This window comes from Micromys minutus, assembly GCF_963924665.1.
Source record: "Micromys minutus genome assembly, chromosome: X".
NCBI classification, from domain to species: Eukaryota; Metazoa; Chordata; class Mammalia; order Rodentia; family Muridae; genus Micromys; species Micromys minutus.
In genome coordinates, this window is record NC_137970.1 from 73355224 (window position 1) to 73380446 (window position 25223).

Below are 25223 nucleotides of genomic sequence, written 5' to 3' on the forward strand. Positions count from 1 at the left end.
AGATACATGGGATCCTGCTTCATTCCCTATAGGAAGGAATCCTATTCTTCACAACCTCCAAAGGGGGTGCCTATGAAAGATTTCTTAAAAGTCTTTGCTGAATAACCACCAGTAAAATACTAATGAGTATTAACCCATTTGGGGAGTAGCTTTCTTCAATAATGGAGCCTTCTTCTTAGCTACAGTTCCTCATTAGAATACAAACATTCCAGCCACTCTCACAGTTAAAGGCATCACAGCAGGCTACTTTCTGGGAGGTGCTCATTATTAGTAAGCCATCACATCCCCTGACCAGTACTGATGTGTTCTGGCAGAGTTTAGATCAGCCCAGGGAAGCTCAGCAATACCTCAAATGAAATTGGAAAAGCTAGAAATTCAGAGCCTGAGTGAAGTTCCTAGAGGTTATTTCAGTTGACTAGGATGAGGATAAACTAAAACCTGTTATCCAAACACAGCAGTCAATCATAAAGACATAAAACCTATTTGGAGGTCGCTCTGTCTTTCAGTAGGTTTACTAGAAGAGTCAAGAAAAATGATCCCGTGAGTACTCACACACAGGAATCTCACCAACTCCTTCAATTTCACAGTTGCTCCTGTCAACCCCAAGTCCACCCTCTAATGTTCAGAAGAAGAAGAAAAATATCAGACAATACTTTGCCTTGTGTCAGCCTCACAGGATGTCTCTGAGTTCTCAACCCTTTCCTGATGGTGTCTGCGGCAGCAGATACAATGGAGGTAGTCTACTACGTTGTGGGTGAAGAGCGAGCGCAGTGGGTGCAAATACTGAAAGAAGAGGAGCATGAACCCAATGGAAATCAGATAAGCAATAATAAGCTGAACAGCAATCAAGGAATGACAATAATTCAGTAACACTTTGACTCCAAAGTACTTAAAAACCAACACCATGATCACATTCTCTACCAACCTCACACTGTAGTGCAGTCCCATATGTCCCCAGTTCTGACCTTTGTCCACAAGGTCTCTGTCTGCCAACTTCAGCTGCATGGCTGACCAGCAAGAAAAGTTGATGCCAGCATAGAGGATGGTGACAGAAATCAGTACCACCAGAGTGCCAACTCGGCTGAAATTTTTCTCAATATTGTTTGGCATTTGGGCACCACTCCTCCAGAACTTAACCCAGGGCTCAAAGAGGATGATCAAGAAGTTGAGCACTAAGAAGGGCACAGCCTTCAACTTCAAGGTGGCCGAGAAGAGCACCAGAATCACAAGGCGGGAAGTGATCTCCAATGTCCTCCAGATGGTGATACAAAGGACTTCCAGTGGCCCAAGTCGAATCTTGTAATCATCGTACTTGATCTGGATAGCCAACATATTGCAGAGGGTAGCCCCATAGGTGACAGATATCAGGGAAAAAACCATTAACACAGCTGCAAAATAAGGAAAGAGACGAAGAAGCAATAAGTCTCTGCGGTGAAGACTTTACTCAAAGCCAGAGGTCCAAAGATGATGGGCAGGGCTTGGTGCATTTCTTAATAAAGAATAGACTTATAGATGGACATAGTTGTGTATACAAACAGTACACACCCAAATAAACATTGTTACAAAGACATAGAAATGACTAGCAGATATAAAAAAGGATGTTCAATATCACAGATCATTAGAAAAATGAAAATGCAAATCACAGTGAGAGCTGGTGGTAGAGTTCAGTGCAAAGAATGAGCACAGGAAGTTATTGCCTCATACCTGGTAGGGTGGCCATGATTTAGGGGAAAAATCTAACAAAGATATGGGGAAAATTGAACTTTTATACATAGCTGAAATATACATTGATATTGCCACTGTGAAAAAGAGCATAAAGATAATTAAAACTAGAACTAGCATATGATCCAACAATTCCACTACTGGGTACGTGCACAAAGGAAAGACAATCAGCATCTCAAAGAATGCTGTTATGTTGTCCACTGCATCGAGATACAGAATAGCTAGTATATGGAAACAACCTAAGTGTCTAATTATGAGGGCATGTGTAAAGAAAAGGGTATGCATATGCTGTGGGATTTAGTCCACAATAATATGAAGGAAATTGTATCATTGCAAAAGAATGGATGAGCATCGAGTACTTTATGCTAAGTGAAATGAGCAAGACTCAGAAATAAAAATTACGTATTACCCCATTTGGAAGGTAATAAATGATCTAGATTCAAAGAAACAGAATAGGGCAATACTTCCCAGAAGCTAGGGCTAGGGAACAGGAGTTTCTGTTACAAAATGATTACATTTGGGGGCTCTAATATACAGCTTGGCATTATATTTCACACTTGTCATTTTCTAAAAGACTTCACACACACACAAATAGTGATTGTATAAAGTGGTATACATGTATCAAAACTTCTCACTGTAGACCTGAAATATATGCAGTAAAGCAAAATATCACACACAGAAAAAAATAGAATAAATAAATCAAAACACCTTCTATAATGTTGACAGGGTTTTGAATGAGTTTCTTTTAAATCTTTGGGCTGCGTATATGGCAAAGGTCTTACTGAGCATGAGGAAAGCCACAGATTCAAGCTCCAGTACTATAAAAGGTAAGCAAATAAATATAGTAAAATTGTCCTTTTGTGCATTCCTTTTTTCTGTTTCTGATTTAGAATTTCTGGATGAACATACAATGCAAGAGCTACACAGAGATACACAAAATAAACTTTTCAAAATGAATAAGTCTTACAACAAATACTGAGAAGTCACCAACATGGAAAGGACACACAAAAAGTTATGGCGTAAACCTAACTGATCGAATGGCATTCTAAGAACAGTGAGAAAGGAAAAATACACTGAAACTATCTGGGGGAAAAAATCTTAGAAGACATATAAGATTTTTTCCTCTTCCTTCTCTTCCTCTGCCTCCTCTGATGCTTCTTTTTGAAACCAGGTCGCACTGTGTTGTAGCCCTAGCTGGACTGGAACTTGCAATACAGACCAAGCTATACTCAAACTCACAGAGATCCTGTCTCTACTTCTCAAGTGCTGGACCACCACGCCCGGAAACTGCCATCTGTAGCTGAAGTCTAATCTTTGATCTGTATCTGCTTCAAGAAACCAGTCTTCTAGGATGATTCACTCCACATGTGTATGCCCCCCCAAAAAATGTAAAAGAAATCTCATGAAGGCAGAAGAGACCATAACTATTTTTCTCTACCCTTACAAGCTAACATCACTGTCTGAAATACAGTGCATGCTTGATAAAGGTTTGTGGGATGATGAAGACTTATGAATTGACAAAGGCAAAATGAATGCTTGGGATTCAAAATCCTTCCAAATCCTTGGGGAGGGGGGATTTACTTCTGTGTCTACCATTGTGTCTTTTGTAAACTGAGAATAATAATAACCTCATAGATAAAGTTGTTTTGAAGATTGAATGAAATAATTCCACGTGGAAGACTTAGAGAAGTGTCTATAGCTTCTGTCTTCCACTTCCTCCACTGCCCCTTTCCCTCCCCTTCCCCAAAGCCATGAATAGAGAATTGCAGAGCATTTGCTCTTGGTTTTCTGAACTACTCTTCCTATTCTCACCATCCAACACAGAATTGACTGTTCATATAAAACCCCCGAGCTTAAGTAATTTAACTCAATCCAAACTCAGTGGTTTTTTTTTTTTTTTTTTTTTTTTGCTTTCATGGTTATTGTTTAAGATTGGGGAAATGGAGGCTGGAGAGAGGGCTCAGTGGTTAAAAACACTCACTACTTTGAAAAAGACTTGAGTTCTTTCCTTTATTAACCTCAATGTGCAGCTTATAATTACCTGTAACTCACCCCAGGCACATCTGATACCTCTTCTCTAGCCTCTGAAGGTACCTGAACTCTGGTATACATACCCCCCCCATGCACACATACACACAGAAACATACATAAACACATACAAATAATTTCTAAAATATAAAATTAAAGCTTAACAGCTAGATAGGCGGCCCAGCAGTTAAGTGTACTTGCTACTCTTAAAGAGGACCCAGATTCAGTTCCTAGCTCCTATAAGGAGGCTCATAACCACCTGTAACTACAGTTCCAGGAAATCTGATTTTCTGGCCTCCCCAAGCATCAGGTATGCAAGTGATACACATATACAAGTACAGACAAACTCATACACATAATTTTTTAAAAAATTAAAAGATGTGGTAATTGGAAAATTGATCTTGGAAATCAATCAATTTAGACATTTGCTATAAAAAAAACCTGTAACAAAAGGCAAAAAAGAAAAGAAAAGTAAAAGACCTGGGATAAGGGAGGCACCCAAGAACTAATGGGGGTGTGAAACCTTAGCTGTGACTGACTACATTGGGGGTATGGAACCTGAAGAAGCCACCTCTTGTACCCAGTCAGGAACCCCAGTGGATCGATAAAGACACCAACCCATCCACAAAGCTTTCAATCCAAAATTTATCCTGTCTACAAGAAATGGAAACATGCGGGATGGAGCAGGGACTGAGGGAATGGCCAACCAATAACAGGTTTAACTTGAGACCCATCCCATGGGCAAGCACCAATCCCCAACTATTATTAATGCTACTCTGTTATGTTTGCAGACAGGAGCATGTTGTCCTCTGAGAGGCTCCACCCAGCAGCTGACTCAGACAGATGCAGACACCCACAGCCAAACAGTGGATGGAGCTTGAGAACTCGAATGGAAGAATAGGAGGAAGGATTGTGGGCCCTGAAGGGGATAGGAACTCCACAGGAAGACCAAGAGAGTCAAGTAATCTGAACTATTGGGGCTCTCAGAGTCTGAATCTCCAACCAAAGAACACATACGGGCTGGACCTAGGCCTTCCCATTCACAAGTAGCACATGTCCAGCTTGATCTTCATGTGGGTCCCGAACAGCTGGAACGGGACTATCCAAAAAGCAGTTGCCTGTCTGTGGAATATGTTCTTCTAGCTGGACTGCCTTGTCTGGCCTCAGTGGAAGAGGATGCGCCTAGCCTCACAGAGACTTGAAGCTGTGGGAGGGGGATACCTGGGGAAGCTGAACCGCTCAGATAGAAGGGAGGGGGAATAGGGAAGGACTGTGGGAGGGGGTGACCTGGAGAAGTGCAGTAAAGTGAATAATTTTTAAAAATTAAATTAAAAAATTTAAAAGGAGAATATATCCAAAAATGCAAAAAGGCAAAAACTATGAACAATGAATATTTTAATATGTAAAAATTGAGTATTTCAAATATATGTGTGTGTGTGTGTGTGTGTGTGTGTGTGTTCCCTGCAGTATTAGCATTTAACCCAAGGCCATCAATATGCAAGGTACACACTCTCAATTGAAGAGTATGTATACTCTTCATCCACAGTATGTATACACAGTAAATTGGTGTTTGGAAAGATATATACTGAATGGATAACAGAAATTATTTTTGGTGAGTGACATTCTATTTTCTATTTATTCTATGTGGTCTGAGAAGTTACAAAACTATCTAACTTTTATAATTTAAAAATAAAAGAAAAATAGTAGTGCATTAAGATGGTAAGTTTTCATACAGAATAATTTAAAGGGACTATCACCCTGCTGCCTTCTTGAGGTAGGATTATTTTTTGTAACTTCCCAGAAATTTTCTGTGCAGACACAATTACCTGTAGGTCAGTCAGTTTGCACGTTTGTCACTTTTGTGTCGTATACATATTTTAACTAGATGGTTTTCCAACTCTCAAAATTCTCAGGAAGTAATCAACATTTTGTTCTCAAACTACTGTCAAGCATTCGCTTGTAAAAAGCTTCCAAACCAACAGAACTTCATAAACAACTGTTAATGAAGCAAAGGGGATAGAGTTTGCTCCCCCTTCCATTCATTTGAGACAGAGGACTTGGCCAAACAGAGCCAGAACTTACTACCTACAAAGAAATGGTCCAAACTTTACCCACATCTGAAGCTGCATCTGCCAGAGGAGGCAAACCCCAGCTAGTAAAACCCATGAACAAGATTTGATCTTGACCTTGACATTCCTGACTCACATTGCTTCCTCTGCTAGAGGTCTTACTCATGTAGAGATTCATCTGTTTACGATTAAGAATTTATGTCAGTGGCTGCTTTGTAACTTCCTCCAGAGATCATTAAGAAAGGTCAGTCCTTGGACCAGGCATGACTGACCTGTATCCATCCTCTGCCTCCTTTTTTTTTTCTTTCTCTCTACTACCATGGGCAGAAATAATTACATCTTTGGCTCTTTAATGAAACTAGCTAGGACCTACTAGGGCACTTTCTACAAGTGCACATTCCTGGCTTCCCCACACTCTGATTAATTTGGGTCTGAGGAGGGAAGGTAATTTTCAAAAAGAACCTTCCAAGTCACCTAGCTATGATCCCAGCACTAGGGAAGCTCAGCAGGAGGGTTGCCATGAGTTAGATGTGGGCCAGGGCTATATAATGGAAAATAGCCTGGAATAAAACGTGAGATCCCATCACAAACACAAAAAGAAAAGAGAAAAGGAACCTTTCCACATGATGTGAAATACAGACATATTTGAGAACCTTTACTCTAAGGTGGCCGTGTCTAAACAAAGTCATCAACTGCAACACTGTGTACTGGTGGTGGGGGAAAGTTTTCTTTCTTTTTGTTTCTGAATGCTATGGTGGCAAAAGGGGGTGTTTGAAAAAAAATTTAATTTAAACACAGCTTATCCCAGTCTAAAAGTTCTGGCAGGTCTGAAATGTCTGCCTCCGTAAGTTCTAGAACTGCCTTAGAGACCTATTTGCGCTGATGAAAGCATTCAAAACCTCTGCCATCCCCAAACAATAAGTTATTAAGCAGACATAGTTATGGGGCATTCGAAATACGAACAACAGTACTGAGAGAATGTGCTTTAATGTAGAGTATTTCTTTTTTCTTTAAATTGTACGTGAGGCTAGTAGTCAGTATATTCAGGCTTAGACTTCTTAGACTCTTGGTTTAAACAGAGCCCTCCCTTCTCTTGACCCCACTCACCTCTACCCGGGGGGACTTCTGCAGAGATCAGAGTCACATATAGCTGATAGGTCAGCTGGGGCACTGAGCCCAGGAAGGCTTGAATCTGTGACATACGTTTGTAGGCATTACGATGCATAGCCAGGGTCCGGATGGAGTGGCCCACCTCCCATTCTATCAGCACCTCCTGGCCATCTATTAGCATCTTCTTTCGGGTGAGGCTGACATATGGCTCCTCCTGCCCCTCTTTCTTCCACAGTGTAAGGTACTTAATCATGGCCTCCAAACATCTGCGGGATTAAAGCATCATGGGAACTTAGCTAAAATTGTCCCAAGAAAGGAAGTTGTCATAAAGGGAAAAATGTAGGAGAGGAAGGAGTATTATTATTAATTTTTGGCAGTTTCTTTCTTCTGTCCATTACACATGAATCAAAGGGTTGGCCATATCTTGTATAAATAAGTAAGTCACTTTGGGTCTAAGTTCTCTCTTTCTCTCTCTCTCTCTCTCTCTCTCTCTCTCTCTCTCTCTCTCTCTCTCTCTCTCTCTCTCTCTCTCTCTCTCTCCCCGCCCCCCCTCTCTCCCTCTTCCTCTCCCCACCCCTTACCTAAGAACAACATTTCAGAAATACTTTGTAGCCAAGGAATTGTTTTATCTCCTCAAACTATGTGGTTTTCAAAATGTGCCTCAAATACAACAGTATTAAGAAATACTATATTCAGAGAGAAAGATGCGGGCTCCAAAAGGTCCTGGATTTCACAAGTCCTTCAATTCCTAAATTCAAACATTCTTTAATAAATGCATTCAGATTCTTAGGTTCTGTTTTTCTGAGAAAACATCTCTTTTTCATGTCTGTGACTCTTTTGGGGGGAGAGATCCCTTTTAAACCTGATTTTTTTTTCTTTATGAAGAAAATAACCTTACCCTTGAAGTCTTGCTGAGAGCTGATTTCCTGTGACTCTCCCACACCTCCCCCATCAAAACCAAAAGTCTCTGGCAGTTCTCAAGGGGTAAACAGAAGAAAAAAAAGCAACTAGTATATGCTGTTTTGTTACACCTGAGTTATTGCTCTGCCCCCCCCCCAACACACATACATTCACCCTGAAAAGAATGGAAACTTAACCATTTTTGACAAGAATATTTGTAGTGGAAATTAAGAAAGCATCTCCAATAGATTGAGGGCAGAGGCTCTCCCTATCTTGCTTCCGGCTCTTGTCACCCAGTGGGAATTTGATCGACATTTGCTGAGCAAATGAAAGAATGAGTATGAAGATGGGAAATGGCAGAAGATGAGACCGGAGAGCACGGCTCACAGAAACACAGTAAAGACAAGTTCGGGACTGATGTGCTTTCTAAGTTTTGACTCTTACTAGAAAGGTTTAAAATCTAAGGAACTTGCTGTCACTTTCCACAGGATCCCCTGGAATTTTTTCATATGTACTACTCCAATATGTACAGAAGAAATTTCCACTTTTATGCATGTGGTGTGTGTGTGTGTGCGTGTGTGTAGGCATACATGTACCACAGTTTGTGTATGGTATGTAGAGATCAAAGGATAGCCTTGGTCCTTGCCTTGCCTCTTGTTTGAGATGGTTCTCTTTGTGTTCACCAGGCCAGCTGGCCCACAGTTTCTGGGGATTCTCGTCTTTCCCTCCCATCTCACTATAGGACTACTGGGAATAAAGGTCTATGTACATGGGTTTTGGGGACCTAAACTCAAATCTTCATGTGTGCTCAGAAAGAGCTTTATTCATTGAGCCATCTTTCTAGCCCTGAAAATTCCACTTTCTCTAGACAAACCTTGGGGAAAAAAAGGAAGGAAAGAAAAGAAATTACAACTTTCACTACTTAGGAGAAAATGTCCAAGTACAATTTTAAGACCATCCATACTATTGGTTAACAAACTTTTGGGGGAGGGGCTTCATGAAGTCTTCTGCCTGTGACACAAGGCTATTTGATACTTTAAGTAAGGGTGTGTTGCTTACTCCTGTGGTATAGTAAACCAGAGTACACAGATTTTTCAGAAGCACGTTTGCATTGTATGTAAGAGAGCTATACCTTGAAACAATAATGGGCCTTAAAAATAGGTGTATGAATAACATAATTTCTGAGTTTACAATTATTCATCTGAAGAACTACAGGCAATTAATAGTTACTGGGTCAGCTTTAAACATGTATACATATAAATAAACTAAATGGACTCAACAAGTGTTTATATATAAACACTTTATATATGTACATATATATATATATGAAAGTCTTAAAAGTATATAAACATTTTCAATAAAATCAATTATTCTTCCTGCTGTAGGATTAGTGTAACTGGTGTTTGAAATGTTGCTCAATCCATGTGCAGTACAAATTAAATGACAAATTTGAAAAACAGTGAACAATGCTCTATATTGAGCAAAGTGAAAAACAGCTTAGAAGACCACAAACAAGAAAAGGGAAGTAAAACCTGAGGGCTGTGGGCTAGATGCCTGCATCCTCTTTAGCTGCTAATTTGGTATATTACATTTTGAAAAGTAGCAAAAATTTGTTTTCTTGAGACTGTAGTGACATCTTGAAATTCCACAGCTCCAAGTTAAAGATAAAGTCTTCCTTTTACAGCTAACTTCAAAAAGTTTGAACAGGAAAGTAACATTATATCAAGTTACATATGACCATCTGAGTCACATCTGCACATTAGGAATATAGAATAGTTCATACTGTCTTCTTCCTTCTCTTTCTTTCTTTCTTTCTTTCTTTCTTTCTTTCTTTCTTTTTCTTTCTTTCTTTCTTTCTTCCTTCCTTCCTTCCTCCCTTTCTTTTGTTCTTTCTTTCTTTCCTTATTTTTCTTTCAGTAAGTTGCCAAATTGTAAATCATGAACTATCTCACAAAACCTTGTCTTGGGAACTAACTTCTCAATATTAGGCCTGTCAATACAGAGTCTGAATTCCAACATAGAAACAGTGGGTTACAGTTTTAAAGACTACTTGCTAGTCAGGCACATTCCAGATACCATTTTGCCATGGTATTCCATTTCTTTAACACTGAGACTTTGTTTCCATTTCTTTTACATGTGAGACTATTTTCTAATAATTGCCCTACCTCGTTCATTTACAGTATACACATAACCCTTGTGAGCAGTTGGATTTGGAACACAAAGTCAAACCTAATCCATTTATTTTACAGATGAGGGAACTGAGGCCCAAGGCATCTTTAGGAGTTGCCACTGAGGCCATACATCTAGTGAATAACAAGAGAACAAAACTTAGAGCTCCTAATTCAAGCCACTGCTTTTTAAAGACAGCCCACATTTTCTGTGATGGAACCTAACCAGTTTCTCCTTGCTTAAAACAATATTGATAAATATTTTCCAGATTTATGGAAATATAATTGACAAATGAATATATCCACTGATAATAAATTTCATTAATGGGGATCCAATTCTTAATCTATTTCACAGACATTTTAGATCTCTTATGAGCTATCTTCCTATTGTGATTACAACATCAACACTGTGACCTACATTCCTCAGCTGACTACAGATGCTTGTCTCTCTTACAGTCATGACAAACTTGATCCATTCCTCCCTCCTGACCTCATAAGTTATGTAATATTTCTCTACAATGAAACCCCATAGCATCCAGATGAGTCTGTGGGCACAGATGCCTGTCTGTCTCCCTACAATTAAGAACATTCTCATCTTGCTCAAAGCAATGTGAATGGGAATACCTGATACAGCGCTCTTTGCTAAGAACTGCAGACAGAGGTATACTACCTTCCTTTGGTTCTTCCAATCTGTGCAGATTTACTGCAAAAAACATAACAAGAAACAAGCAAGAAACTGATCTACCAATAACGAAAACTGAACTTCATCGAGTTGTAGTACCAGTTTGCTACCTCCTATTACACAAAGTACTTTCCAGGTGTCAACTAACTCTAGAAAATTTGAAAATGGCCAGAAAATAAAAAACAGGCCAAGAAGTCCAAGGTATTAAAAGTGAATGTCAGAATGAATGAAGGCAGGAATATATATTTATTCATTCATTGAGCATCTTAATCGCAGAATTCAAATTATTGACTCTGGAGGCTAGGACTATAGCTCAATGAGACAGTACTTACTTGGCATGCTCACTACCCTTGGTTTCATCCAAGTAAAGTGAAAAATAATCCCTCTGTAGCTATAGCTTGAGAGCACAAGGTGACTGAATTTATTGGTCCCCTACCTGTTTTCACAACACGAACTCAGTAAGAATTGTCTAATCAAGACTTATTAGTGACAGCACTCATACCCATGCCACAAAGTCACTACAGCCGTACCCAAGATTTCGGATAAGGTGTGGGACAGTAGACAGGGAACTCGAGCAAGGAGGAATGGAAGAATTATTTAGATTAGAAGCACAGTATCACCAGTCGTGAAAACATTAGCCTCATCCTCCTCCGTACCTGTTTGAAGGGGGTTGGTTGGGGAGAGATTTTAAAATGCTCACCTGATAACAGGTCCCAAGAGGATTAGATGCATAAATAATGACAGTGGTCTATCTTTGGCCAGGTCTCTGTGGACAAAAATGAGGGTCAACTGAACCATGATGGATGAAAACATAAAAAAAGAAAAGGTGTATGTCATCCAGAAGGTTTCATTATTCTTCCGGTAAATTCTAACCATATACAAGGCAGATGCCGCCTCCCCGCAGTACAAAAAGGTGGAGAAGAGGATACTAAATGGGAAGGTAAAGCGTGGGTTAGGCCCACGGATGACATCTTCCAGAGATGAAATAGGAACCACATTTGGCTCCTCAGGAATTTCATAAACTCTGTCCATTGTGGAGACTCTCTTATCGTTTGGAGTTCAGAGCTCTTTGCCATCCATCCCTAAAAGAGCCTTTCCCCAACCCGCACTCCCATATCCACTGTTGTCCAAGGACCAGTCAGGTGGACCATGGCTAGTCGAGTCCCTGAATGAAGACCAACAAGTCAGAACAGGAGACACCTCGCTTCTAGACTTAACTCGAGAGTCTGGAATGGGGAGTCCAGGAGGATCTCTTTGAACTTCACTCTTGATTGGCCCTGGAATACAATCTTCAACATATGTGCTGAGAAACTTGGACAAGCACTCCAGCACTGAGTCTGGTGTCCGATTCCAGGCGCGTGAAAAGGCAAGGAACAGCTGTTTCTGCCGAGCCTCCTTTCATAGTCCCCCAGGCAGGAGAGTAGCCACTTTGAGGAGGTACATCACACACTCAGCAGCTTCTTCTTAGGGATTCTCATCCCTGTATCCTCTCAAGTCAGCAGAGAACTGAGCCAAGGTAGAAGAGGGAGCGCAGCCTGGGTGTCCTGTCAAAGATTCAGTTCAGCACCTAGGTTTCCATCCAACCTGCTGCTAGGCTGTGCCTATTCGCTAGCCTGCTCCCGGGCTCAGAAGAGCTCTCTCAGGACCTGTAGGGAGGTAACTTTCTCAAGTAGGTTCTCCAAGCCCCGCCCCTAAGGCCGCCTGGTTAGGGGACCAAGCAATGCCACCACTGTCCCCAAGGATGTCTCCTCGGAAAGAAGCAGAGCGCGTGGCACCGGATAGAAGAGGCTGGAGAGGGGTGTCTTCACGGAGACACTTTGCTACAAAAGGCACAGTTTGAGAAGTGCGGCGGGTCCTGGGGTTTGGTAACTATGGCACCTGGATGACTTGGGTGGGGTGTTGGTGGCGAGTGGGCGAGTGCGAGAGTCAGCTGGGCAAAACAAAATAAGCCAGAGTTCCAAGATGAATAGCCAAAGGATGTCCCAGGTAGCGAGGCACAGCACAAAAGGACCCTGCACCAGTCTTCAGCAGTATTTCTCACCATGACTTCGGGATCCAGGAAGGAGCCACAGCCTTTCCTCTTCTCCTGGAGCAGCAGCATGTACCCACATCTACCCCTCCCTCCACAGCTAGCTAAAGTAACTCCGCTCCCACACTTGCTCAACCCACGCAGTTGCAGTTAGGCAGGTGTGTCTCCCTTGGCCACAGGGTTGAACCTCCCCAGGTCCTATTGCCCTCCAGATAATATCAGAAAAGCAGGAGCCTAAGTGGGAACTGGGTCAGAGGTTTCCCATTCAGGTAAGTCTGTATGCAGCAAAGGGAAGATTGAATCAGATAGAGATCAAAACTCAGAGCCAGCCTACAGACGCTTAAAGCACATAAATGCCTTGATTTCTGCTCTTAGAAAATGAGGCCAGGACAGAAGCTTTAGAAGAAACTTTGGTGAAAAAGCTCTGAAAAGGTCCCAAATTCTAAACAGCCAAGAGGGCTGTTGTCTCCACCAGAGAGGAGTGTCTTAAAGGGCGCTTAAAATTGTCTCAGTTGTTCAGGGCAATCCTCCCCGACCTCACTGAGCTTTTTTTGTCTTCATGCTTCGTTTGCATAAGCCTAAACCCAAAGAGAAAAGGAAAACATCTGCCTTGGGGTAATATAAATGTAGCAGACCCAGCGTCAGCAAAAGGAATCTATGGGAGGAGTGGCCAGGGAGCAGCTAAAAAAAAAGGATAGACTTGGTCTTTGTCATTTACTGTGTTTGTGTCTCTGTGTGGCTGTCTGTGTTTGTCTATGGTAGTTCCCCCTCAACGGCCCCCTCTTTTCTCCAGGGCCAACTGGAAGACAGATTCCACTTGGAAAGGTTGTCTCCTGAAGCACAGCTGTCCCTGGTCTAAACAGCTGGTCAGGAGGCTCATACTTCCTCTTCTGTGGCCTCTCTAATAGTGATACTATTGAGAGCAACTTCTTTTAAAAATGTTGATGGTTTAGAAGGTTTAACTGGAGGGCGGGTACTCTGCCTCTCTTCCAAATGCTAGGATTTTAAAAAAAGTGTGTGTCTCCTGCTTTGGCAAGCAGCTAACAAGGCACATTTCAGGCAGAATACCACTTCAGTATAATACCATGAATTAGTCACACACACACACACACACACACACACACACACACACACACACACACACACACACACACTATGAAGACTGCAGGATAAAACTGTAAGGTTCTTTCTGCCTTTCTGTATTGTGCCCCATGCCTTCACCACTCCCCCAAGCGACACCTCCACAAAGTCTTCCTATTTTGTTCCCAAATGACTGGTTATTCTGTCTGACACCCAAGGCTATCGGTAATCACCACTGCTTCTCTATAATTTTACTCCCCCACGCTGCCACGCTGCATACCTTTTACACCAGTCCAGCAGGTTTGCTCACTTAGCCATAATTCATCCTGCTCACCCTGAGTTCTGTGCCTCACTGATGCTGTATACAGGTCACTCCATCCCTTTCTCCATTAGTCCAAGTGCTGATCTTCTTTAAGGGTCACCTTTAACCCTGGCAAGCCATTTGTAACTTCCCCTACCATCGCTTTCCTTTCCTTGTGCCAACTGTACACACCACACACTCTGTTGTATGGGTCCTTCAAATCTGTTTGCTCTGCCTTACCAGCAGAAAGAGGAACACAAGATACCTAATGAATGTTTAGTGTGGCTCTCAATAACAGTGGAGATCAACAAATGGTGATGATGAAACTTCCTCCCCTTACTTCCTTTGTGAAGCCAGGAAGAAGAACTCAGCCAGACTCAACTCTAAATGCTATATGTAGCCATTGTAAGTGGAGCACAAAGCCCTTTGGTTGAGTATGTGATCTTCTTCACCCATTCAGTTCACAGAGGATGCCAATCCATGGAGCTGTCCCTCCTCAGGCATTTTCTTTTTTGTCAGTACCACATTTTACTCTCAAATTACGAATTATTTCAAGTGTATTAATTTTTGTGTTCCAACTAAATTATTATAGAATCTTAAGGTTAGGACTCTTATTATACTTTTATTGGATTCCCGCAGAGCTGGTATAAACGCGTACATTTCCTGACATCTGATTCCTCTCACAAACCAGCTTCTCTATTTTCCATCTTAAGACTCTCTGGCAGTCTAGGTCACTAAATCCTTTGGTCTCTTATTTCCCCGTTCCTTTTCCCCACTGAAAGAAACAGAGAGTATCCCTGTTCTAGCCATCTTTGATCCATTGGTATATTAGTTAATGCCATGATAAAATACCCAGCAAAAGCAACTTAATGGAGGAAGGATTTATTTGGGCTTATAGTTCTAGGGCATACAGTCCGTCCTGGCAGCAAGAACAGGAGGCAGCTGGCCATATAACAACTACAGTCAGGAAGCAGAGAGTGATGAGTGTGCATGCTCAGCTCACTTTCTCCTTTTTACTCAGTCTAGAACCCCAATCCGGAGAATGCTATCACCCACAGAAGGCAGGTCTTTACATCCCATTAACTTCAGATCATTCTGAACAGGCACACCCAGACATTTGTCTTCTTGGTGATTCTAGATCCTTGACAACCAAGATTAGCTATCACAATCAGTCAATTTCTTTGGGCAGCTAACTCTACTCTTCTTAAGACAAGAGACACTGAAAATGCTAACAGTAATTAGATAGCTAAGGCCCAGAAGCCACTTCCCCACTAAAAGCACAGATCTCTCAAGAGCTAGTTAAGTGAAATGAAGTCCATAGGTGGTCCTCTGAATTCTAGGTTGTGTTCAAAGGTCAATTTTCCCCTTTGTAAAGCACCAGAATTGTGTAAAGGGGGAGGCTGAAGCTCTGACTCCTTACCCACACCCAGTCTACAATTCAGCATGAAGACAGATTGAGTCTAAAAGTCACCTTGTTTAAAGCTCTTGGCATCTTTACAGCATTGAAAACCCCTCAAACCATGTGGTGCATAGAAACTGTATTGAATGTGCCAAGCCGCCATAACCAGAAGAAGATTGTTCACAGGCCTTCCAGGAGCAGTGCTTACATGGGCACAAGGGAAGAAAAAGGGAAAGAAAGTAAGTAATCAGCATCAGGTGGCTGACAGAGCACTCATAGAGTACCAGTCTCTGGTAGGTGATGGGTAGAGAAAATCAATAGCTAGAATGGAAGGGTGGCCTTCTTCAACAGAATGCTCATTTTTTTGGCTACAGAATCCTTAAAAGATATCTAAGGCAAAAATCAATCATGTATCCTCTAGGACTTCTTTTCTCCCTCCCTCTCTCCCTTCCTCTCTCCCTTGCTCCGAACCCCCTCTTTCTCTTTTTTTCTTATACACTCTTTAAGTATGAAGATTCTGGCTTTTCAGTTTGTAGCCCACTCCCTCATTAGTATCATCCACAGATAGGCTCTAAACCTGAATTCAAAACACAGGCGTGGTTTACTGTACAACCTCACTCCTGGAATTTTTATTTTTTGGCAAGGGGGGAGGGAGGGGAGATGGGAGTGGGAGGAAAGGGGATAACATTTGAAATTTAAGTATAGAGAATGTCCAATAAAAATCGGGGGGGATTTACTTAAATGGAAAAATGTAGTTAAAGTAAACATTTAAATTAGCTTTGAAAAGAAAGAAGTGCTCCTACAAAATGTAGTAAGGAAGTAAGGATGGTGTTGCCAGGCATCTGGCAACATTGCCTGGTAGAGAGGAGAAAGTACATAATGGATATTACTTATTTTTAGAATAAGAACTTTAAGATATAATTCACGTACCATATAATATAGCTATGTAAAGTATACCGTTTAAAGGCCTTAGTTCAAAGACATTTATTCATTACAATAATCTATTTCCAGAACATCACCTCACTCCCCCAAAGAAGACAATATTCATTAAACACCCATTCCACATTTACCTTCATGTAGATGAAGTAACTACTAATGTACTTTCCATCTCAATAGATTTGCTTATTCTAGACTATGTTCATCCATTTCTTTTTGCCAATAGTACTATACCAAAGATTCAGTGAATTATGAAGAAAATTAATTTATTTTGATTATTAGTTCTGATTGAAAGGAGATGGGTCATATCTGATGATGGCTTCCTTGCTAGTAAGTAGTGTTCCCAGGTGGCCCAGGTGACAGCATTGGAAGAAATAGTGAGAGCTCATGCATTTGTGTGTCCTCCTTGCTATTTATACACCACCAGGAATCCATCCTGGAGCCTCCACTCTAGTACCTTATCTAATCCCAATCACTCACTCCCTGGAGAACTCTAAACACTACAATTAGGTTATGTTTCTAAACTCTTCATACTTCATGACCGAGATTCACTTCAGTACATCTAAACCTGGAAGACACTCAAATTACAGCCAAATCCAAGCATGGTCATTTTGTGGACCTGTACAATATGTGTGACCTTTCATGGCTTCTTTTACTTAGCATGGTATGCTCAAGGTTCATCCATATTGTAGCATGGATCAAGCCATCATTCCTTTAAGATGAGTAACATTCCATTGTACAAATATGCCACCAAGAAATAGGGTCAGTCAACTGGAGTTTCTGGTAGGCCTGAAATTTAGGGAAGGGCAGCAGTCTAAAAAATAGGGAAGATTTAATGTTGCAGTATCCAGTCCAAAAGTTTGAAGCTCAAGCACAACCCTGGACTTCTTTGGGAGACACTAGCATCCTTTCTTCTGGTCTTTCATGAATTTGATATGATCCAGTCACTATATATATATATATATGGTAACTAGCTTTGTTCAACTGCAATAATTAAATGTTAATCACAACTGAAAAAAATTTCACAGTAATATCTACACAGATGTTTGGCCAAACAACTGGTTATCATAGCCTGTCCAAGCTGCCATGCAAAACCAACTGTTGAACAGTTGAGATGACCTGGCGCAATCTCATGGTGAAAGGAAAGAACAGACTCTCCAAAACTGTCTTCATGATGTAAATATATATGTCCTCACACAGGGACATATACACACAAATGTGCACACACATAAGTGCTGTGCATGCACTTATGTGCACACATTCACACACATGCATAGGGGGTGGAAGGAGATAAATAAAGTTTTAAATGGTCACAGGACACAGGATTGTTTCCATTCTTTTGGCTCTCATGAATAAAGCAATTAGAAATATTTGTGTACAGGTTTTTGAATGAATGCAAGTTTCCTATTTAAATTTTGTATAATGGATTTTTCCCTTAATATGTCTGTGAACTGTGTGCATGCCCGGTGCCCTTGAAGGCAAGAAGTAGGCATTGGATCCCTGAAACTAGAACTACAGATGATTGTGAGCCATTGTGAGTACTGGGGATCAAGCCTAAGTCTTCTGGAAAAGCAACAGGTTCTCCTAACTGCTGAGGTATTTCTCCAACTATGATGTATGTTTTCTTTTATTTGTGTATGTGTATGTGGGTATGTGTTTGTGGGCACATGTGGGTATATGTGTGCATGCATGGAGCACACTGATTGCCTAGACTGGCTTGCAAACAAGTCCTAAGATTCTTCTGTCTCTGTCTTCCAGATACATGCCACCAACCCCAACTTTTTATGTGGTTGCTGGGGACCTCAGGTCCACATGCTTTCAAAACATGCACATTACCAATTGAACCACCCTCCTCAACCCAAATGACTTTTGACTCATTAGTAACTATGTATGACCTTTTCAAGAAACTGCAAGATGTTTCCAAAGTGGTTTTATAATTTTATATTTCCATCAACTGTATATAAGAATCCCAATTTCTCCATGCCACCAGCAACCATTGCCAATATTGATTATAGACATCCTAGTGAATTTTAATTTGCATTTATTTGGTAGCTAGCTTCCTTGATTGAATGATTGACAGATTGTGGAAGAGCATTTAACTATCAGTTACCTATATTCACAAAATTATTTTTTGTGCACCATGGCACATACCTATAACCTTAGCACTTTGGAGACTGAAGCAAAAAGATTGTGTTTCAGGCCAGCCTGAGCTGCATAATGAGTTCCAAACCACCCTGGGATATATAACAAGTTTCTGTCCAAAAATGATAATTCAGTGGGTAAAGGTGCTGGCTTTCAAGCCTAGCAATATGAATTTGATCTCCAAAATATACATAGTAGAAGAGTACTGCTTCCCTCAAATTGTTCTCTGACCTCCAGTCCTAGGAGCTTGGTACATGTATCTAAACACCCAGATACCCAGACACACAAGCACACACAGGAACACATGCATAATGTATTTTTATAGATATTTATAATTAACAATGAACAAGACAAAGGTTTTAAAGAGTTCATAGCATCTAGAGAGTATATATAGTAAGCATGTGTCCTCTGTAGCAGCTTGTCGTCTACCATCTGAATTCCATTACTTATGGGAGAACTTCCAAAGGTCATGATGCAAAGCAACTCCCTTTTGCAATCAGGATGCAGGTATATGATTTAGATAATCCACTAATATATCCCTTGAATTGGGAGCCTGTGACCTATAGCAGTCAAAAAGCTTTGATTGAGACTATTATGAAAATGTACCTTCTAGTTCTCCAAATGCAGGGCGCGCAGTTAGCCATTGCCCTAGTTATGATCAAAGATTGCCATTTTGCTCTGAGACCACACTGCCCCTTCAATCAGTGAGCAAACAAGTCCAGTTCTTAGAAATAGGACTGTTCCAAAGGTGACTTTGGTTATAGGATTCTGAATCAATGTCGTCAATAGTTTTATTAGACTTGCACATCAGTCCAATACTCTTTCTACCCAACAGTTTGCCCTCTCCTTTATAAAACCAAGACTTACATTGCAGTCCCAACAGCATTCTCAGACACCTCTAAGGTCCCACCCTACTTTCTGTCAGGGTTTTCTACCAACAAATCTGCTATAGATCTCATCCATCCTGGTACCCACTACACAGAGGACCTGAGTGTAATGGCAAGTATGGTAGTAGCAGTGGCTGTTATAAAAAAAACCACACCTCCCATTGTCCAGAATTGGGTTTTCTCCTGTAGACCCTTTATATTAAAACCTGTCCAGATCAACTCAGGGTGCTGATCCAAACACTCCATCAATGGTCCCCTTAATTCCACAGCAGCTTATTTGTATCTGTTTGTTTCTGTTTTGGGCTCTATATCTGCAACTGTGGCCAAGGCCTAGACACACATGACAGAGATGTGCTGGAGTTGTTGCTCAGACTAAAGCCCTCGCCTATCGACTACTGTATCACAGTATCCCGTTCTGTTGACATCCTTAAACAAGTCAAACTTAGTACTCCAGGCTAGGAGACAGAAAGTGAGGATGTGAGGAGAAGAAACCATTTATAGTAACCATGTCCTTTATTTTCCTATAAAAAACAGCTTTTTAAATCTGACCAACTCACCAGGCTTCTATTATGTGTTTTGAGCGTTTTAAGCCTTAGCTACTAGAGAGAGTTAATGACTGTGCACACACTGTATAACCAAGCTTTTACTTCTTACTGATGAATACAAAGAACTGGCCCCTTGTCCTAGTTCTACAATGCCCTCTCTGTCTCTCTCTCTTTCTTTTTATGTGTGTGGGGTGGTGGTGATAGTGGTAATGGTAGTGGTAATGGTGGTTGGTGGTGGTGGTGATGTGTGTGTGTGTGTGTGTGTGTGTGTGTGTGTGTGTGTGTGTATGAGATGGCTCAGTGTATCAAGCCTTATGATCCAAGTTCAATTCCCAGAACTCATAAAAAGTCAGCTGACTCAGACAGATGCAGACACCCACACCCAGTGGACTGAGCTTAGGAACTTTTATGGAAGAATAGGAGCTTCACAGAAGACCAACAGACTCAAATAACTTGGGACTCTTGGGGCATTTAAGGGCACTTGTAGCTCTTTTAAAGCACCAGGGTTCTATTCCTAGCACCCACATGGTGGCTCGTAACTCTTTGTAACCAGAGTTCTAGGTGATCCAATGCCTTCTTCCAGTTTTTGCAGGCACCATGAACATATATATATATATATATATATATATATATATATATATATATATATATATATATATACATATATATATATGCAAGCAAACCCATCATATACATAGAATTATAAAATCAGTAAATTTTAAAATATTAAAAATAGAAACTGGTAGGACAGGACAAAGTCTTCTTTGTACAACAGATACAGCATTGGCTACTTCTTCCTTTAGGTTTCTTTAGCTTCCTCACTTACTCTACCATGTTGGTTTCTTCCTTTTCAAATTTTTTCTTCTTCTGTGTGTATGTGTGTGTGTGTGTGTGTGTGTGTGTGTGTGTGTCTGTGTGTTGTGTGTGTGTGTCTGTGTGTTGTGTATGTGCATACACCACAGTATGCATATGGAAGTCAGAGGACAAACTTCAGGAGTTGGTTCTCTCCTACTTTGTGGGTTCCAGGGATAGAACTTGAGTCCTTAGGGTTGGAGGCAGAACAGAGTTACCCGCTAAACCTTCTTGCTGGCCTTTTGAAGATTTTACTTTTAAGTTTTATTTTTTACATCTTATGTGTATGCGTGAGTATCTTCCTCTATGTCTATGTGTATGTCTGATGCCCAGGGAGACTAAAGAGGACCTCAGATCCCAGGGAACAACAGTTACAGTCAGGTGTGAGCCACCATGTAGGTGCTGAGAACTGAATGCAAGTTCTCTGCAAGGACAGCCAGTGCTCCTAACCACTAGAGCCATTAGATTTGTTTTGTGTCGTTTTGTTTTGTTTCACATGCAGAGTTGAGGTGGACAGAGTCATTGTATATCTCAGTCTAGCCTCAAATTTATGTAACTGAGTCTGGCCTTGAACTAATTTCCCTGCCTTCTCCTCTGAAGTGCCGAATTTATAGGCATGATACCATCTTATTCCTGACTTCCTTTAAACACCCTTGTCTCAAACAAGCAATAGTTTTTTCAGATTCAGGCTTGACTGCCACACAATAAACATTAAAGATCACAGAATGGAGTGGGTGTTGGCGGTATATACCTGTCATTCCAGCAGCACTTGAAAGGTGGAGGCAAAAGGGTCAGGAGTTCACACTTAACTCTGGCAACATATTAATAGCAAGTTAAAGGCCTATCTGATATATATAAAAGCTATCTCAATAACGTGCATTCTTCAGAGGGTTACTGAAGAGACCAAGGGAAATACTGAACATAAAGCACACATAACACAACACATGGAGACAGTCCTGAATAAATGTTAGTTATTGGTATTCTATAAACTGACACTTCTGCACATCCATGGTTATCTGAAGACTACAGTTCTTGTTTTATCTGATGATTATCTGAAAGCATTGTGAGAGCCAAGATTAATCAGAGAGAGAGAGAGAGAGAGAGAGAGAGGGAGACAGACTGAATCATATTTAATCATATTCTGTTAGGCTTATTTCTAATTCTTTGAGAATTAAGACTTCATCTACATCAGTCAGGGTCCTGCCAGGAGACAGATGGCACACTCAAATTATCATAATTAGTAGAAAGTTTAATGAAAGGACTGTCTACAAATGTGTTGGCAGAATAGTAAAGCTGGGGTCGGGGGAGGGAGGGATAACTTAGAGCTGTTTCTATTCTCCATCCAAAAGGAGAGAAAGAACAGTTACCATTTTAAGAAAAAGAAGTACATGGAGTAATGAGGATTCCCATGAGGAGACATTTAGTTCAGGTACAATAGCCAGCCAGAGGTAATCCTGCAAGGAGAAAGGCAAGAATGAACAGGATGACCATTGTTTCTTCCTTCTGATGTCCTGCCAGAGATTCCGTTGCTCAAACCTACAAGAATCCAGAAAGGAAAAGAAACTCACTGGTGTATAGCTTCACTTCCCTAGATTCAGAACAGTGTAGAAAAGGGTTGGGAATGGTAAACAAAAAAAATGTATGCTACATATGTGCTCAACCTAAATATATACAAGCCAGAATACTGCATTACTCTGACCAATCAAGAGAGAATGGACTACTATTTTGTATAAAGCTAAACTCGACTATTTTATCATTGTACAAGGAGCAGGGGATCGACCCTTTGGAAATTCTGTAATAATGTGAAATGCAAGGTACCACGATGTAACTGGTTTGGGTATACTTATCATACCAACTAGATACACCTTTTTTCCCAGTCATGTGTGATATGTGTGTGTGCATGCTTGTGTAAGTACAGGTGTTCCCATATATGTCACAGAATGTGTGTTGAGGTCAGAGGACAACTTTAGGTACTGGTGCTTGCCTTCTATCTTGTTTGATGCAGGGAGTCTTTGTTGCTCATCACTTTGTAAGCAAGGATACTGGGGGTTCTCTTGTTTTGTAGTACAAATAGGTGTACTACTATGTCAGGCTTGGAATCCAAACTCAGGTCGTCATACTTATACATCAAGTGCTTTACCTGACGAGCCATCTTCCCAGTCCTCAAACACTCCTGATGGCAGGAATTTTCTAGTATTCCTCATCTTCATATTGTCTTCATTTCCTGTTTACCGTTGACGAGGCTGAATATTTTCAGTGCGTTGCATTTTTAAAGTTTTTTTTTCATTTTATTTTCATTACATGAGTATTTTGCCTGAATGTATGTATACCAGGTGCATGCAAAGACCTCAAAGGCCAGAAGGCATCAGGTGCCCTTAGGCTGTTATTGGCCAGTCATCATTTGCCATCTGGGTGCTGGAACTTGAACCCAGGTTCTCTGCAATACAACACATTATGGTTAATAACTATGCAAGACATACCTGAAGACTGATTATGTAGAAAGAACAGTAGGGGACCTAGCCACTTATTTTCCATGAGAGCTTCTTAGAGAAAGCCTAGATTTCTGCAGACTTGTCGGGCCTCAGGTGAAAATACATAGGTCTAAAGGACAGCTTTGTCTCCCTTTTATCCACTTGACATTTTAAAACCCACTCTTCCAAGCAGAGCTTCAGCTAACTAAAAATCAAAACAAATATTACAGACTGTTTTGAAATGACCATCAGGGAAATCAATGTCCACCCAAACCATGATATGTAGCAAATATGACACTCATGAGAGTTGTAGCATAAAAATCACTTAAATATATTAGACTATATTTTGACTTTTCACACAAATTATCTTGATTGACAATAAATGAATTAAAAGATCAATTCGCAAATACAATAAATGAGGCTAGAGAGATTGGTCAATGCTTAAGACCATTGGCTGCTCTTTCAAAGGATACAGATTCAATTCCCAGTATCCATATAGAATCTCAAAACTGTCTATTAACTACAATTCTAGGGAATCTGACACTCTATTCTAGCCTCTGTGAGTACCAGCCACAAAAGTACACAGATGCAAGCAAAACACCACCCATATTAAAAAAAATGAACTCCAAGGAAATTATGTTCTGTTTAGGTAAATGACCAGAAACCAGGTGCTCTAGCAGATCAGAAAGGCTTTCTGATAATAGACTAAACATTACAGGAAAACATGCCTTCTATGTAGTATCAACTGTGCCAGATACCCATGTCTAGTCTCATTTACCATGATCAGACAAGAGGAATATGCCTCAGACCTCTTACACAGAGATGGTATCTGCAAGATCAAAGGAAGTAAACTGCAAAGCAAGATACAGGGGATGGTACTAGTTGGCACTTCACTTTTTTCTAAGGTTGTTTTATTTGGACCAGTCAAAAAGAGGCAGAATAAGGTAAGCTCCATTTCCTGTTTTCCTACTTAGTATTTGGAGGGTACATAGCAAGGTGCTAAACACACACACACACACACACACACACACACACACACACACACACACACACACACACGAGGTAATAGGGTAGAATGAGAGACAACACTGCTTTTTCCAGGAACAATGACTAAAAGTACCCATTGTGGTTTTTAAGAGATAGTTTCTCTGTATAGTCCTAGCTGTCTTGGAACTCACTCTGCAGACTAGACTAGCCTTGAAGTCAGAGATTAGTTTGTCTCTTCCTGCTGAGTGCTGGGATTACAGGCACCACTGACAGGCTTGAAGCTATGGTTTTTACAGGATGGTATTGGTAAGAAGTCAGGGAGAAAAACTTTCACATGACTTGTTGAAATAAGAAATGATGAAATAGTAATTTATTTTTGCAAGACTCAACATATTCCAATAGAGAATTCCATATCCACCCTATCACAGACTTGTCCAACACATATAAACATCTGCAAATAGAAGCCAAGTGTGGTGGCAAACATATTTAATCCCAGTTTATAGCAGGCAAAAGTAGGTCAGTCTTTGTGAGTTCAAAGCTAGCCTGGTCTACATAGTGTGCTTCAGGCCAGACAAGACTACAAAGTGAGACTCTGGCTCAGAAGAGGAGGGAGAGAAAGATGAAAAGTTAGGAGAAAATAAAATTCAGAATCTTATAACAATACCTCTGACATCCAAAATGCAACAGAAAATACTCATTATATTAAAATGAATGTAATTCTCAACTTGCATGAGAAAAGGAAAACAATGTCAACACTTAGATGATACCGATGCCAAAATTAAATAAAATGCAAACAATCAATTACAATATATAAAAAGGAAAAAATTAGCCAGGCATAGTCTTGCACACCATTAATCCCAGCACTTGAGGCAGAGGCAGAGGCAGAGGCAGGAGAGGCAAGCTATAAGCAGGCAG

General features: G+C 40.7%; 2 protein-coding genes across 2 annotated transcripts in view; both read right to left on the reverse strand.

Annotated features, from left to right (window-relative positions):
* The window catches only part of NOX1 (NADPH oxidase 1), a gene marked incomplete at both ends in the record, with an annotated part of 376148 nt that overhangs the window by 63329 nt on the left and 287596 nt on the right, over nucleotides 1–25223 (reverse strand). The window lies entirely within an intron of this gene.
* Nucleotides 643–11711, reverse strand: XKRX (XK related X-linked; the record flags this gene model as incomplete). Its single annotated transcript, XM_080910973.1, has 3 exons — nucleotides 643–1388; nucleotides 6927–7195; nucleotides 11380–11711. 3 exons carry the CDS (start codon nucleotides 11709–11711, stop codon nucleotides 643–645), a joined length of 1347 nt encoding a protein of 448 aa, XP_080767099.1.